We start from the raw sequence: 16,123 nt of genomic DNA on the forward strand, positions 1-16,123 counted from the left end.
TTTTAAAATGAGTTTAGGAGCTGTGTCTTGATCTTTAAGGAAGCAACCGGTGGTGACTTTATCCACCATCGAAGCTGAATTCATTGCAGCAGCCTCTTGTGCTTGTTAAGCAGTATGGCTAAGAAGAATTCTGGAAAAGCTCAGACATATTCAAAGTAAGTCTACTATTGTTTACTGTGATAACAATTCAGCAATTAAGCTTTCCAAAAATCCAGTAATGCATGGGTGCAGTAAACACATAGATGTTCACTTTCATTTTCTTCATGAACTTACAAAAACAGGCACTGTAAAGATGATTTATTGTGGTACTCAAGATCAAATAGCAGATGTGATGACTAAACCACTAAAACTAGATGCATTTTTACAGCTGCGAGGATTGATGGGAGTGTGTCCAGAGCCAGATATAAATTGATCGCTAAGTAGCAATCAGTTTAAGGGAGAATGTTAAGTTGTCCGTTATTTCTAATTAATGTTGTGTTAAATCCCTATTGATTAGAAAGTGTATGTTATAATGATCTATTTATTAGCTTGTAACTATGTTCATAAAGTTTGCTTGACATGGTTGTTTTATTTTAGTTTTACATTACTTGTAAGGGTATATATAGCCAATTCTTGGTTTTCAATTAAATAAGATTACTTTTTTCAAAACTTATGTATTCTTCATAAAGATTACTCTGTTTTAAGATCAAAGCACTAATGAATCACTACCTAAAAGACAAATGACCAAACATGTTCTTTGGTTTTAGAAAGAAAAGAAAACAAACAGAATAAAGAAAAAAATGGAGATAGACATGAAAGCTGAGTCAAATGTATATCCTCCACGTCACAGTTCAGAAACAACGTAAGGGAAGCGAAATAGTTGTAGCTCGATCGCTCCCCCTTTCTGTCTTTCTGGTGTGGTGTCCTGTCGTGGTAGAATTGTAAGGATGCAGAGAGTGTTTGGTGCGGCCGCGAGGAGGTCTCTGTCTCATTTAAATACAAACAAGAAAAAACTCCCACATCCTCCTCCTCCTTCTGCCTCTTCTTTCTCCACCGCTTCTACCTCTTTTCTCTTCGATGATACTCAACTCCAGGTCTTCTTCTGCTCTTTCTTAATTGTTGTTGTTGCTGTTGTTGTTGTTGTTTATTTGCTTCTCTGCTTGCTAAATGATCTGTTATTTCTTTCTTTTCCACAGTTTAAAGAAAGTGTTTCTCAATTTGCTCAAGAAAACATAGCGCCTCATGCCTCCACAATAGACCAATCAAATTATTTCCCCAAGGTGATTTAAATAAAGGGTTTCTTTTTGTTGAGAATTATTCAATCAATTTGATTCATCTCCTCCTAATTTCTCTAGGAAGTCAACTTATGGAAACTCATGGGAGACTTTAATCTACATGGGATTACTGCACCAGGTTAGGATTTAGGGTCAGCAATGTCTATTTCTTCTTCCTAGAAACCTCTTAATTTTCCTTTCCTTATGCCTTCGTAGAGGAATATGGTGGACTTGGTCTTGGTTACTTATACCACTGCGTAGCAATGGAAGAAATTAGTCGTGCTTCAGGATCTGTTGGCCTTTCTTATGGTGCCCATTCTAACCTCTGCATCAATCAGTTGGTAAACTAGACAAGTCCCTTATTCCATATTCCCATTATTCTAATGTATTTTTTTTTCACTGTCTTGAAACTTCTTACTTCCTTAATGCCTGCTGCCTGCTGCCTGCTCTGATTTTTAGGTGAGGAATGGAAATCCTGCTCAAAGACAAAAATACTTGCCCAAGGTTATTTTTTTCCCTCCTTTTCCATTCCAACATCCCTTGGTCTCCTCGCTTTAATAACCAATTCATTCTACTGCTAACGGTTTCTCAGAAATATACCTTATATTTATAAATGATCATCATGCTACAATCGTAAAGATCACACTAAAGTTTTCTTATTAATTTATGTGCAAAATGAAGTTGATGATGTTAAATTTCTATGTCCTTTCAACAAGGTAGGGATATGAACCCGGACCATCTATTTCCTATCTTAAATTGATAAATATGATTTTCGCAATTATGGGTTCCCCCCTCCCAAATACTTTGTCTTTACTGTCTGATATTCTCTTCTTATGAAGCTTATTAGTGGAGAGCATGTAGGAGCACTTGCAATGAGTGAACCCAATGGTAATCCATATGTTTGCACAGCTTATGTTTTGCTGGGATTTCTAGCTATTCTTTTAGGTGATTTGTAGTCTGGCTCATTACTGTCTTCTTTCAGCTGGCTCTGATGTTGTTAGCATGAAATGCAAAGCTGATCGTGTAGATGGAGGCTATATCATAAATGGAAACAAGATGTGGTGCACCAATGGGCCAGTTGCTCAGACATTGGTAACTTCTCAGTATTGCCTCCCAACTCCCTTTATCTCCCTTCTTATGAAATGCATGTCTATAATGCACAATTTTATGGATTGATAAACGTATGAGTTGCTTGGGAAACTAGACTTGCACATGAACTCAATGATGGATCCAAATTGCTAAACATCCTTTTTTGTTCTTCCAGTTCGTATTGTTTATTATTTATATTCTCAAGAACATGAGTTGTGTAATATCTTTTATAATGCTGTTGAAGAGCTTTAAATAATAAGCCAATGCATGTGAATGCATAGAACATTGGAGATGAAACAAACTGATGAAAACAAACTATTTTATATGATCCTGTTGCAATAGAAAACCGATTTCAGTTGGGAATTCTTGTGTAGCATGTTCGAAAGTATAATTGGTTGTGTATGAGTTGTCCCCCTTTCCTTTTCTGATCTATTGAAAAGACAATTCCTACTCTACTGCTATGACTGATATCCCTATCAATTTTCTTTTTTTGGAAGACATTAATGTTTGGTTGTATAGCTACTACATGATGGTTACCTCATGCAACTATTAGTGTGATGTTGACTAATTGTATCATATTCTGTTCTATAAAGTCATCTTTTGTTTGTTGAAAGTAATGCCTAGAATTGGGACAGGTTGTTTATGCAAAAACCAATATCACAGCTGGATCAAAAGGAATCACGGCATTTATCATTGAGAAGGGAATGCCTGGGTACTTGAACCATCATTTTCTATTAAAATGGAAAGCCACTTGTTCTTTGGACTTATTTGTTAGACACTTCCCTCTGAATGAGCTGGGCACCGCCTTTCATTTGATTAAAATTTTCCTAAGCACTATTTGCACCTGAATGTCTTTAAATGGATAATAATTACATAAGTTTTGTGTAGAAATTTGAAAGCAAAAATGATTTTTCAAAGAAAAAGAACTGTTCAATTGAGAAGATTTATTTCTGAGACTATTCAAAAAAATCCTTAAATGTTTTAGAAAGGATAAATATGGCATTTTTTGTCATGGTAAACGTAAAAACACTGACAAATGAAAAGTAGAATTTGAACCCTTGACTTATGGAAGGTCTTTTACTGATGACTGCAGATTTAGCACTGCCCAGAAATTAGACAAGCTTGGGATGAGAGGAAGTGATACGTATGTTAAGAATGCTCTTACTGGTGTTTTCTATTTTCTTGTACATCAACCTTCCTCTTTCCCTCCTTCCTACTAATATGGTTGATGGTCTGAGCAGATGTGAGCTTGTGTTTGAGAATTGCTTTGTTCCAGAAGAAAATGTTCTTGGGCAGGAAGGAAAAGGTTCATTCATACTATTTTCTTGTGTTTCTTTCAAGGAAGACCTTTGTAAGATGTTCGATGTCTAATTACAGTGACAGCTTGTCACTGTAATTAGACAAGGTTCTTTCATACTATTTTGTGTTTCTTTCGAGGAAGATCTTTGTAAGATGTTCGATGTCTAATTACAGTGATTGCTTGTCACTGCAAACAAAGTTGATGTGTGTCTAGGGATCATGACACAAGCAACTCAGCCAGACTATCGGTAACAGATAAATGTGACTGGAGATAAACTAGGTTTTAAATACCTCCAAGGATTCAGCCTCTCACAGGAAACATTCTTAAATGACTGTGTTAGTTTGTTAGTGATCATGATCATAAGGAAGGATGCACAGATAGTCAGAGATTTATGTGTGCAGAACCAGCCAATTTTGTACTTGTTCAAATTGACGGGGAGAAATCACATTTATCATAATAAATTTGCATCACATAGATTGCTTTCCTCTCCTCTTTACTTTTTTCTCTAAACATCAATAGTTGTCCTTTTCTTTCAGGTGTGTATGTCATGATGTCAGGGCTGGATCTGGAGAGGCTTGTGTTGGCTGCTGGGCCACTTGGCATCATGCAGGCATGTCTTGATGTTGTTCTTCCTTACATTCGACAAAGAGAACAGTTTGGCCATCCAATTGGAGAGTTTCAGTTTATTCAGGTATAACTATTGGTGACCCAAACTTTCTAATGCAGTCTAGCTGGTGTTCTTATTGGGTCTTAATCTGTAACTAATAGTGTGCTCCTGTGTTGTGGGAGTTTCACCAGTTTTCTTCTTTATGTTTTACCATGACCTGTTGTTATGAACTGTAATTTGATAGACTTGACATCACATGGGATGGTTGAATTTATCATATTTGGTTTTTTTTTTTTTTTTTTTTTGTTGCTTTAGCAAGTTACATTGTCATGAATGGTGTTTCGATGCCCTTCGTTAAGATTTGTTATTGCAAGTTCTAGTAACTTAAAGTAAACCTGTCTTCCTTGAAAACCCCTCATGTGAAAAAAATCATGCGTTCAAATTTTTTCATGTTCTTGTATATTCACTTTTCATCTTGTTGGGTGTGGAAGGATAAAAATATTGAGAAAATAGTTAGATTTCAAATCGGTGAACCTTTACAAAATTGAGAAACATATTTTTATAGTTGGAAAATAAAAATATCTTGGTATAGTTTTACATTTGATTTTTCCTTTTACATAGGCGACAATCCTAAAAAGATAAAAAAAGACTAAGAAAAATTATGAATAATAATGGAAAGGATAAAAAAATTGTGACCCCTTAAATTAAATTCAGGAGCTGAAATAAACAAATTGCTAGTCCAAAATATCATTTTACTTTTAAGAGAAGATTTAAGAAACAATTTAAGAGACTGAATAATGAGAAACATAAAGAATTATGATTTTACACTTGGCGATTTCAAACGCATGAAAAAATATATTAAGCTTTTACTTCATCCCTTTGCACATGTGGCTAGTACACGTCATCACCATGATGCACTTTCAGCTGGTGCATCAGGTTTACTCACGCATAGAGATAGATAGATATAGATTTTGATTGATCTTCATTTGCAGGGGAAGATTGCTGACATGTATACTTCCTTACAATCTTCAAGGTATGTATCCTAATAATATATTGTACTGTACTTTTCTAAATTCGGATGTTTGTATGGTAGCGACTAATAATTCTGAACATTTCAGGTCCTATGTTTATTCTGTCGCAAGGGATTGTGACAGTGGTAGAATTGACCCTAAGGTGATGATCTCATTCACATAGCTAGATGTTGATGTTTCTTCTGTTTTTGTTTGCTACTTAGTATATTGAAACCCCATATGACTTGAACTCTGATTGAAATTTTTTTCTTGTGGATGTAGAGGTCCATAAGAATGTGGTTTGCATCATGAGAGCTCTTTGTTTTACTCATAAAATTCAGTACTGTTGCTAGTTGTCTCAGCACATTATAGATATTATGAATACCTGCCACGATACACTTGTTGCAATATTTTTGTCACAGTTTCTGTTGATGGGATATACTGGGAATGATTATTGTGGTATATACCCGGTAAGGATGGCTACTTGACTGGAAAGATAAGGGGTTTTTCAGAAATGTAGCACTCTATTTTTCCTGGAAAAAAAGGAAAAATGAACTTTGTGTCCAAATGCATATTTTTATAAAATGGAAAACAGAAAAATTCTTTTATTTTTTCATGATAAAGCATTGAATTGGAAAACATGTTGGGCGTGTTTTCCAAAATTCTCTCCCTTTCAAAGCTGAACTAAAAAGGAACTTATCAAACTCTTATAACTAAATGATATTTTTTGGACAAACGTCCTCGTCACTTTTGGGTTATGTCAATTAAATCCTATATATAATCTAAACTTTCCTCAATTTGTAAACCAAGCAGCTGCACCGCCACCCTTTGTAACTTCTTTGGCTCTCTCCCCCTCATCCCCAATCTCTTTCTTTCACTATCTATTCATGGATCTGATTTGATGGTTAGGTTTTGAGTGGCTTTTCAATGAGAAAGCGAAGGTTGATTGAAATTTGTGTTATTGTAGTTGTACTGGTGGAATACTTGACAAAGTTTGTGTTGGCATCACCCGATTGTTGGTGGAGCAAAATAAGGGCTGCTGTTTTGCTTTTGATTTACATTATCTATCAAGTTTTTCTTTTTGTTTGCCAAATTGAGATGAGGGGGGCATGCTAAACCTTTTTTTTTTTTTCTGAAATGATGTGTTTTTTAGGGTTAATTTAACTGTAATTTCTGAATTTATATTTTAATATTGTTTATTTCACAATAAACCACATGTAAAATTTGGACTGAATTAATATTTTGTTGGATAAAATAGAATTTAAAAATTAATGCATTTTGAACTGGATTTCATTTTTTCTATTTTTCTATTAGTGAAAAACTATTGTAGTTTGAACATGTATTTTAGTTTTCTAACTTGAAAAATGTTATGAAACTTTAATGGATAACATGTTTTCTGATTTTCCATTGAAAAATAAAAGTAGAGTAGAAAACTAGAGTTGAAAAATGAAAAGCATCTTTTGTTGGTGAACGGAGCACCCCAAAATCTCTTTGTTCTTGTTCTCTCAATGTTTACTTGGGTGACCTTCTGTCTGTGTTTCATGAAATTTCTTGTTTTCTTTAATTGGCCACTTTATTATTCTTATTTGTGGAGTAAATGCAGGCTCTCTTCTTTTCAAGCCTTCATATTGATAAAAGTCTTCTTTTCCTCATATCGTATCCTTTTCTTTTATTTCTTTCCTTTGTATGGGCTGTTTATCATCTCATATACACAACTATAAAATGTTTGATCTCAGCAATGCAACAACTTCTGTGGATATATGTTTTCAGGATTGTGCTGGAGTCATACTGTGTGCGGCTGAAAGAGCGACCCAAGTTGCTTTGCAGGTGAAAGAGCACTCCCATTCTTTTGTTTATGAATTTCAAAATTTCATGTTCAGTAGGAGCACTAAAATCGAATGAATTTGTACAAACATAAAAAGAGCCTGAAATATTTGTGTTTCACTGCACATGTCCTTTTTTTAGCCCTCAACGTTTTTTTTTTCCTGCACCACTTTGCCCCTGGCCATCTGAATCATCATTTTTATTCCTGCCATGATGAAAGATTACGGACAAGTTATTTCAGTGCTTCCGCTCAGATGAGGGCAAATAGCAATCCAGACAGGATAGCAGATTTATATGCTATATGCAAGTTCTATGTTTTATGATTTTTCAAAATTGGTTACCTTTTTAGATCCACTTTTGCAGGCTATACAATGTTTAGGTGGAAATGGATATGTAAATGAGTACTCAACTGGTCGTCTTCTTCGAGATGCAAAACTATATGAGATCGGAGCAGGGACTAGTGAGATCAGAAGAATGATCATTGGTCGTGAACTCTTTAAGCAGTAAAGAGGTAGCATGTTGCCTAGGGCATCCTGCGGCAGCATATTTTTCCCCGCTATGAGTTTCAGTATGAAACTCATAGCGGGGCGACCATTGTCATAGAATGGATTGTCATTGGCTTCTGTATACGAGCTAAACAGGAAATTATGGAAGACAGTGTTGAATGCTAGTAAAACAACTTTTCTTTCACTGTTACTCTTATTGTTGAATAATTCTTTATTTTTCTACAACTATAAAAATTATCTTAGAAATTGGCAGCACAGCTTCCACAGCCTACACTCTTCGGATTGTAAGAAAGAAATAGAGGGTAAACTCTGTTGAGTAAATGGAACTATCCAGGTTTGATTTCAGCTTGAATTGTGAGCTCCTCCATCTCTATGCTTGAACAGGCTAAATACCTGTTCATACAACGCTAGCTTTATCGTCGTATTTGCACATTACAAATCCCCGGGGGTGAGATGGTGCCCTAAGGAGATTCTATGACATTAGAGTTCTTGGTGATCATAAAATCCGTTGGTGCGCGTGGGGTAAAGCAACATAAATCACCCCTGCCTCGTCATCTTGGCTACACCTATCTAAGCGTCAAGACACTGTGCTTGAATCTAATCCTGCCCAAGCATCTAGCGTATCCATTTGGTAGTTTGAGTTGTCAAACGACATCAGATGCACTGTCGAGCACAAAACTCTACAAGAATTATCTCGGACGTTTAATCCATATTTCCTCAGGCCAACGTTGAAAGTTCATAGTGATCCATGGCGGCAATCAGTGAATAATAAGACCACCTGTACTACACATACTAGATGAAAAAGAAATCACTGGTTCCATAACAGACTTCAATCATCCTCGTATATGAGGGCCAAGAGAGGCATACAAGTCCTAAAAGCTTCAATAGGTTCCATTCACTGCGGAACTCAGAACATGAATGATACAGAATACACAACTAGATTCAGGTGTTTAACAATAAGTTGCACAAACATAGCAAGCATAGTACTCGTTTCATTAACGAACTTCAAACCCTTATTACTGTTGGCGAACAATCTGGCTGGCCCACTGATGAAGACTTGGATGCTTCCATAATCACAGGTGCTTGATCCAAACAACTTTGAGTATCGTCCCCAGTAATTCCAATGGTCATCTTCTCCACTTCTTCTTGGGTATATATATGGATCTTGGTTGCCACATTACAGAACTCACTGTCACCAGAAAAACTAGCCATAAGTAATCATCGCCTAGGAAAGAGTCAAAAACAGCATTTATTAATCAATCAGAAAGATAATGAAAAATAAGCTTCAATTTTCAATATCATCGTCCATTTTTCTCATTAGAAATCTAGAACTTGAGCTGTACAAAGTGCGAGGGCTTTCCACCAACCAATAAGATCTGGCACCTCCATTCTAATGGGAATTTAACATTGTGTTCAAATCCCAAGTTTAAATCATTGGGCATGCCTTGAGAAAATAAGGCGCTTTTGCTTTTCCATCAAAACAGGGAACATGCACTAAGAATAGACAGGTAAGCTTTTAACCTCCTTCCCATACCATTCTACTCCAATGAATTGCCTTCTTCCTTGAATATACAAACGTGCACACAAGTGAATCTAGAGACAATTTGAACTTTTGAGATAGAAGGTAGGCTTCATAGCATAGCTGGCCATTCCTGCATATCAACAATAATGCATCTTTCTCCCATGTACTTCACTACAAAAAACTTGGGTTTTCAGGCAATGACCATCTAAAAGAAAAGCACTACCTCTCATTTCTACCTATGCCCACTAGCATTTGCGTGCTACTTGCCAGCTTAGCACTGCTAAATATCACATTAAAACAAATCCAAAGGCTCACTTAAAATAATATGAAGGTGCTAAGGAGGCATGTTAAATTGACGTAATCATCCAATTTATTGGATAGCAGATAACATATCACTAATTTCATCAGACACTTACAGCCATGGGTCATCTCCGACAACCATAACATCATTCTCACTGTCAGTATACAAGATTCGCCATCCTTCCTCAGGATTTCGTAAAAGACCCTCCATGCTAAATAGTCGCTCTAGTTCATTCAAGAGATCACTATAGCCATTCAGCCTTGAAAGATCAATAGCTCTTCCGACCAAGCTACCTTGCTTGTGAACCTTCAACAAATTTATGTTAAAATGAGCAGGCTCCAGGTCAAGAAATCGTAATTTACTGTCTAGTTTTAATTCTAATGTAGCTTACCTTTGTGCAACTCCTCTTACTAGTGTTCTGCGAATTTGGAGATGTTTCTGCATTCAAGGAGAACCCAAAAATTTTGCAGCCAGTAGCATTCCCATTAAAAAAGTCATCCTTTTGGTTTCTTAGATTTGCACATAAAGCCGGTGCAGCAGAAATACTTTCTTGTGTCTTATACTCGCTTGATTGATTAGACTTTCTAACTTCTTCCCTAACCACACAAGTCTGAATAGAAGATGTATTGAAATGGGCATTTTCTCTAGAGAAGATAGCATAAGATTGTGTTCTGGGATCTTGACCATTTTTGTATACATCTCCATAGGGAAAGTACATACTTCTAAGGCTTTCCGCTGCTACAGGATAGAAAGCGGGTCTTGGTCCTGGATACATCTGGAAAGAACTGCGTCCAATATTGGGCTTTCCCAAAGCACCAACAGAACTCAACGAGCGTATTTCTTGACCTTGCAAGACCTTCAGGAACCTATCAGATTCCATGAATCCTGTGTGGGTGGCAGGGTGAGCTCTAGTTAACTCACTGATTTTAGCCTTCTCTATTCCTGACAATATGAGATTTTGTTGTGCTTTATTCCGCACCTCAAAATCCAGTGGATGGTTTACAGTATCACATCGATACACAGGTGATAGCAAACCAACATTTTCTTGACCTTGCAAGACCTTGGAGGATCTTACAGACTCCTTGAAATCCAAAAACCCACCCCCTCCTGCAGCAGGAAAAAGAGATTTAAAAGCTAAAGAAATTAAAGTAAATAAAAAGAAAAGAGGAATGTTGATCTCTTAGTTAAAGATTTATACCAGCTATGGGCTTATCAGGTGGGGCTGCTTGCAGCCCAGTCCGCAGTTTCTTCAACCTTGGTGAAGATTGAATAATCAAGGGTGGGAGTGAAACAGAAGCGTCAATTTCCCATGGGGAAACTCGTTCTTGATGATCACTGATGACATCTTCATCCCATCTAACCTGTTAAATGGTAGAGCACACGAGTCTACTAAATAGATCACAAAAAAGGTCAAAAGATAACCAACAGTTTTCAAGCTTCTATTTTCACTACTAAACAATGGAAATGCGAAGAAAAGAAATGGCATGCATGCGAAGGCAGCAGTATTCCTTGACAAGATATATTAAGTCCTACACAAAAACCTGCCTATTCAATGATGTAACAATATGTGTGCCCTGTAGATTTTGCAAAATTTTCAGAATGCACAAAGGTTGTCATCAACAATTGGCTTATGTGGGGGCAAGGGAATTTCCTTAGTGATCCTGACAAATAGGTGAAAATCAATGTTGAGAACAGTATCTGCCTGGTAGAGCGCAAAATCTTGAGAAAGAACAAAGATTGTCATCAATAACTGGATTGTGTGAGTTGACAATTAGTTGGTGTTGTGATCCTTGATTCTGATAGTCATTTAGAGATGCTCTGGCCGTGTATTAGTTAGCTTGCAATTTCTGTTATTTCTAATATTTGTTGATGTCGCAGAAACTGTTAGTTAGTTAGTTGCAAAGATCTTGGACTTGTCAGGACCAAGTGTTAAAAAGCTTACAAAATGAAGATATATTCCTCAAGTAACAAGAATAACAGTTGATTTTTCAGTTATAAATTCTCTCTTTTCTCTCTTGTTTTCTTCTTCTTCTACTTCATTGTTAAGAGACTTTCAACTAAGAAAGTCTCTTGACAGGTGAAAATCAATGTTGAGAAACTATATGTTTTTCATAAAGCAACCATGGTTGAGAAGCTCAACGAGGAGGCTTGATCTATTTAGATGCAAACCAAAAGAGATTGAATTCGAGGTGGTAGATGAAATGAAGGACTATGTGAAGAAACATGGCAAACAAAATCATCCAATTAGAATGATACATAAGCAAACTGTAACTCTCACCATTAAGCACCTCCATTTTGAGTTGGGCCACTTATAGGGATCCAAGTCACCTGTTCCAGTTACTACACCACTACACCTGCAACAAGGCAGAAAGAATATCATATTCTTTGAAAGAATATCACCACAGGAAAATGAATTAGTCTTGCCATTTAACTGAATCATACTAGACCTTCTTTCAGGAGAATCATCCATTTCAAATCTCATTTTGAATCTTGTCCCGATGCAAACTGCATTGGTGATGCTTTTTATATACTTTTGGAAGGGTACAACAAACACTGCATGAGTGGCCCTGCAATTCAACAATTTTGAAAAACCTTCTTTTTTTTATCAAGAACTAGCCTGACAAACAATTAAAACATTTCCAAGAATTGCAGAGAAAACTACATCCCTGTAATATATCCATGTATGCAATAGCTATTAGCAAAAGACGTGAACTCATGGATTTGATTTTAAATTCACTTCTATTCGATCCTCCAGGGCCCCTGTTACCTAAACTTCTTACAAAAGAAAGAAAGTTTAAACGTTTTCTTTGATTTAGTCAAAAGAATCAAAGTCGCAAAATCACCACCTGACATGGTAAACCTGCTAATTTCATTTAAATATGATACATGTTACTGGAATCAACAGGGGAGGACAATGTTCTAACAAATAATGCCTTCTGGAACACATATACATCTCTGTATTATATTCAAGGCTCTCTATTAGCACCTATTCCAATGCAAACTGCATGCTCCCTTTTCCTATAATTCCAATCACTACTAAACAATGATAGTTAGTTGTCAGAGGAAGTGTTTTCATCTGAGAGGTCACACGGTACTCGTGGAACAAATACAAACCCCAGAAGCCATAGAAACAGCAACAGCAATGATGACACAGGACAAGAGCAAAGAAGTTTCTTTGTTGTTTGTAATTTAACAATGCTAGAATATTATTATTAGTAGCAAATTATATTTTAGATTTTTGTTATTGTTGAAGATAACATTAATTTCGATTCCTATTTCCTATTTCATTTAGGTTACTCATGTTTCTTGGTGTCTATTTTTATTGGATGAACAGGGGTGAGGGGTAAGTGAATGTTCATTTACAAGAACAAAAGCTTTTATTTTTAAAACATGTAATCAAGTCAGAAGTTCATTTATAAACATATAGTCTACAGCAGATTAGCCTACACATTTGATCAAATGAAAGCGTTGAACCTCCATACAAGAACAAGAACTGTTATTCAGTCCAAAACATGAAAATTACAAGAGCATACGTTCCACCCACTCATTTTTTTAGGATATTGATCCATAGGAAGTAGAGACACCTTAAAAACATTCACCAATTGCAGTGCATTAAATTGCAGTCTCTTTTGGCCTGAGCCAACAATCTCAATCAAATGTTCTGACTCAGTTTGTATCACTCAGTTGAATAACTTGGGATCACAGAATGTGGTAAAATCTAATCCCTTGAATAATGAGGTGAAAAATCCAGCAAACTATCATAACAAATAAATCCTATTCATGGTATCGTAAAGTGCACAATAAAATTGCCATTAGCATGACACAGAACTCTATCAGTACCATTTGGAACTGGTAGACAACATGTTTATGCTAAAATACATTTAGCTTAAGAGTAAGATCCCACTAAACAATGCATATTGGTCTTTCCAACTGCCAACAAAAGTGAGTTATTTACAACAGAAGTTGAAAGAGTACTAACAAAATGAGAGGACTAAAACATTGATTCAATTTAATTTATGATAGCTCTGGTACCTTGGACTATATGAAACAGTGAACACGCTCTTGGTGGATATTGCATTAGACACCAAGGAGAGAGCACTGGGAAGTGAATTCTGCTTGCCAGTAACAGAATCAGGAAGACCATTTCTAGGTCGAGCAGCTCGTCTGATCCCCAGTCTCAACTCTCCACCTTCGCCCCTATAACAAACAGATTACAAATTTCAAACTGCTGGAAGGGGAAGCACTTGGTTACAATCATCCCCTGCAGGAAACTGGAGGATTTGGCAGCAATTGACATTTCTCCACTTCTTTCATCTATTGTTTCTTTCTCTTGTCTTTTTCCTTTTTCTTTTGTATTGAAATGATTCCATTTTCAAGCGACCTCTGATTTCTAGTAAGAATTTTCCCTCATGCACTAATTACTAAATTTGAAGCAAGATTTCTGCCCAAACTCTACAAAGGGAGAAAAATGCACTTTCAGCATCATTATCCAGGGCGTACCTCAGAAATAGCACTGCATCCCCTGAAACAAGATTCTTTTGACTCACAAAAATGCTCCATCCCGTAGTTAGAAGATGCCTTCTTGGTTGACCTAAGAAGCAATAAACATTAAACAATACTGTCAATATTACCTTGAATTGAACCAAACCCAGAATTCAATCATGATTTACCTCTGTAAATATGACGAAATCTCCATTCAACTCCATGCAAGTCTTTGGCCACAAGCTCTTGAGAGGGTCTCTGCTGTTTATAATCCTGCAAATAAAGAAACACTATCAGGTTAAGAACACAGTTATAATTTGGGCAACAAAGTTAATCTGACTGTCTGATAAAAGAAATGAACTGAAAGGCATAAAAATCACACCAGTGAAGGGAAACAGTCTTCGGCAGCTCTTCGAGGAACGGAAAACCCTCCATGGGTGCTAGTATCAGAAGCTGTGAGTGTTTTGCAAAACATGTGTGGGGTTGATTTTGTTGGTGATGCGTCGTCACCCTCTCCATCCACGCCTAACTCTTTAAGTTCTTTGCCTTCTAAATCCTGTCCTACCACCTATAAGGCATCCCCAAGAGAAAAGAAACCATCATCTTCAAAATAAAAACTGAGCTAATTCCAGATGAAACTATATGAACAGAAAGTAAATTAGAGCGAACAAATTCAATAGTGTATTATTAAGAACAAGAGGAGTCAAAGCCAACAAAAAGGAAGCATACTTTCTTCAAGGATTACAAACGAGCTAATATACACTACACTGTAAAAATTCAAGATGATACCTCTGGTTGAGGAAGCAAAGTAAGCCGAGTGTAGACCTCATCATTTTCCCTATTGGCCTGCAAATGAAATATACTGTAGTAGAAAGAAAGAAGCAAACTTAACAAGTAGAATCAAAGAATGGAAAGAAAAGAAAGAAACTTACAAGTAGCTGCACATTTACAACTTTGCAAAATATTTGTGGGTGGAGATCAAAATTGGGCATGTCCCTGTGAGAGAAAGGAGAGGAAGAGGCAAGCTGCTCCAAGTGGCCTTGAGGGAAGTAGACAACCACATTCCCTTTCTTAGGGAGAGAAGTGAGAGGACCAGCACAAGCATGCCAAAGCTCCAAGTAAATTGAAGAGGAAACTGGAGATGAAGATGAATTAGAAGAAGATGAAGAGTCCCCATTGGTACAAAATGAATTCTTCTCCACCTCAGTCACTGGATGATTCAGATCAATTTCCATGAACACCACCCCACCCAGTGTTTGTATAGTGTATAATATGTCCCAGTAGTGTGGGCTTAAAAATACAAGTACAGCAACCACATAACCAAACAGAAACTTACATCAAGTAATTTGATAGACAGAGAGAGATGCGATCAACAAGGAAGAATGGAAATGAGGTTAAGAAATCAGATATAAACCATGGATAAGGAAAGAAAGATAATCAAAACATGAGACTGGCTAGAAGCTGAACAGAAAACAACAACAAGACAAGAAGGTCGTGTTTAGTTTTAGTTTTAGATTTAGCTTTAGACACACAGTAAGTTAAGAGATGAGATGAGATGAGAAAGGAGCAAAAAGATTAGTATGCATCAAATAATAACAAGAAATTCAAAGAATGATTCCTCCCCCATTTGCAGGTACAGGGAAGAGGGAGCACAAGTAGCAGACATGGGAAGCACAGAAAACAAAAGGGCAAAAAGTTTTAAGGAAAAAAAAAAAAAGCCAATGTAGTGGTGGTGGTGGCTGCTTTTGGTCTGTTTTAGAGAGAGAAAGACTGTTTTTGGTGGAGGGGACAGGCCTAGACACTACTCTTCCCCACCATTCCATTCCATCCCCCCTCTCCCTCCCCCTCTCGTTTGCTTTTCTTTTTATCTCAATCTGTGTTTGGTCTCCTACGTACACCAAATTTTATCAATCGATCCCCGGATTTAGATTTCCTATCAATTATCCCCCTCTATCACTCTTTCTCTTCTCCTCTCCTTCTTTTCACGTTTTTAAAGAGTTTTTGAAAAACATTAAATTTTTTTTCTTCAAATTATTTTTCTTTATTTTCAATGTTTTCATATGATAATATTAAAAATAAAATTTAAAAAATAATTGTTAATAAAATAACAAATAGCTATTAGAATCCCACGTCTTATCTTCTCTAGGATCATAATTGCCATTAAACAAATCCAGGGATTCAATTTCCTTAGAAAAATATTGGGAGTTGAGATGCAAGGGATTTGATATT

General features: G+C 36.4%; 2 protein-coding genes across 3 annotated transcripts; one reads left to right on the forward strand and one right to left on the reverse strand.

The window, feature by feature from the left end:
- Positions 1-684: 684 nt before the first annotated feature.
- LOC133680011 (isovaleryl-CoA dehydrogenase, mitochondrial) lies at positions 685-7,846 on the forward strand. The gene is made up of 15 exons (XM_062102790.1): positions 685-1,073; positions 1,176-1,259; positions 1,335-1,392; positions 1,470-1,594; positions 1,713-1,757; positions 2,093-2,141; positions 2,236-2,345; positions 2,978-3,054; positions 3,436-3,486; positions 3,584-3,648; positions 4,179-4,333; positions 5,242-5,282; positions 5,368-5,422; positions 7,030-7,086; positions 7,447-7,846. The coding sequence occupies exons 1-15, from the start codon at positions 927-929 to the stop codon at positions 7,588-7,590; spliced, it is 1,263 nt and encodes a 420-aa protein (XP_061958774.1). The 5' UTR covers positions 685-926; the 3' UTR covers positions 7,591-7,846.
- Positions 7,847-8,386: 540 nt separating this feature from the next.
- On the reverse strand, positions 8,387-15,737 carry LOC133680010 (auxin response factor 4). Of its 2 annotated transcripts, XM_062102788.1 has the most exons (12): positions 14,827-15,735; positions 14,684-14,740; positions 14,277-14,462; positions 14,083-14,167; positions 13,913-14,003; positions 13,445-13,609; positions 11,860-11,979; positions 11,691-11,766; positions 10,611-10,773; positions 9,804-10,519; positions 9,528-9,718; positions 8,387-8,778 (listed from the first exon to the last, which is right to left on the reverse strand). In XM_062102788.1, exons 1-12 carry the CDS (start codon positions 15,127-15,129, stop codon positions 8,595-8,597), a joined length of 2,337 nt encoding a protein of 778 aa, XP_061958772.1. In that variant the 5' UTR covers positions 15,130-15,735; the 3' UTR covers positions 8,387-8,594. The 2 variants fall into 2 exon arrangements, with proteins under 2 accessions (XP_061958772.1, XP_061958773.1); XM_062102789.1 differs by lacking the exon at positions 9,528-9,718 and having other exon boundaries at positions 8,640-8,778; positions 14,827-15,737.
- Between the last annotated feature and the right edge of the window lie 386 nt (positions 15,738-16,123).

The sequence above is a fragment of the Populus nigra genome, chromosome 19 (genome assembly GCF_951802175.1).
Source record: "Populus nigra chromosome 19, ddPopNigr1.1, whole genome shotgun sequence".
Classification (NCBI taxonomy): Eukaryota; Viridiplantae; Streptophyta; class Magnoliopsida; order Malpighiales; family Salicaceae; genus Populus; species Populus nigra.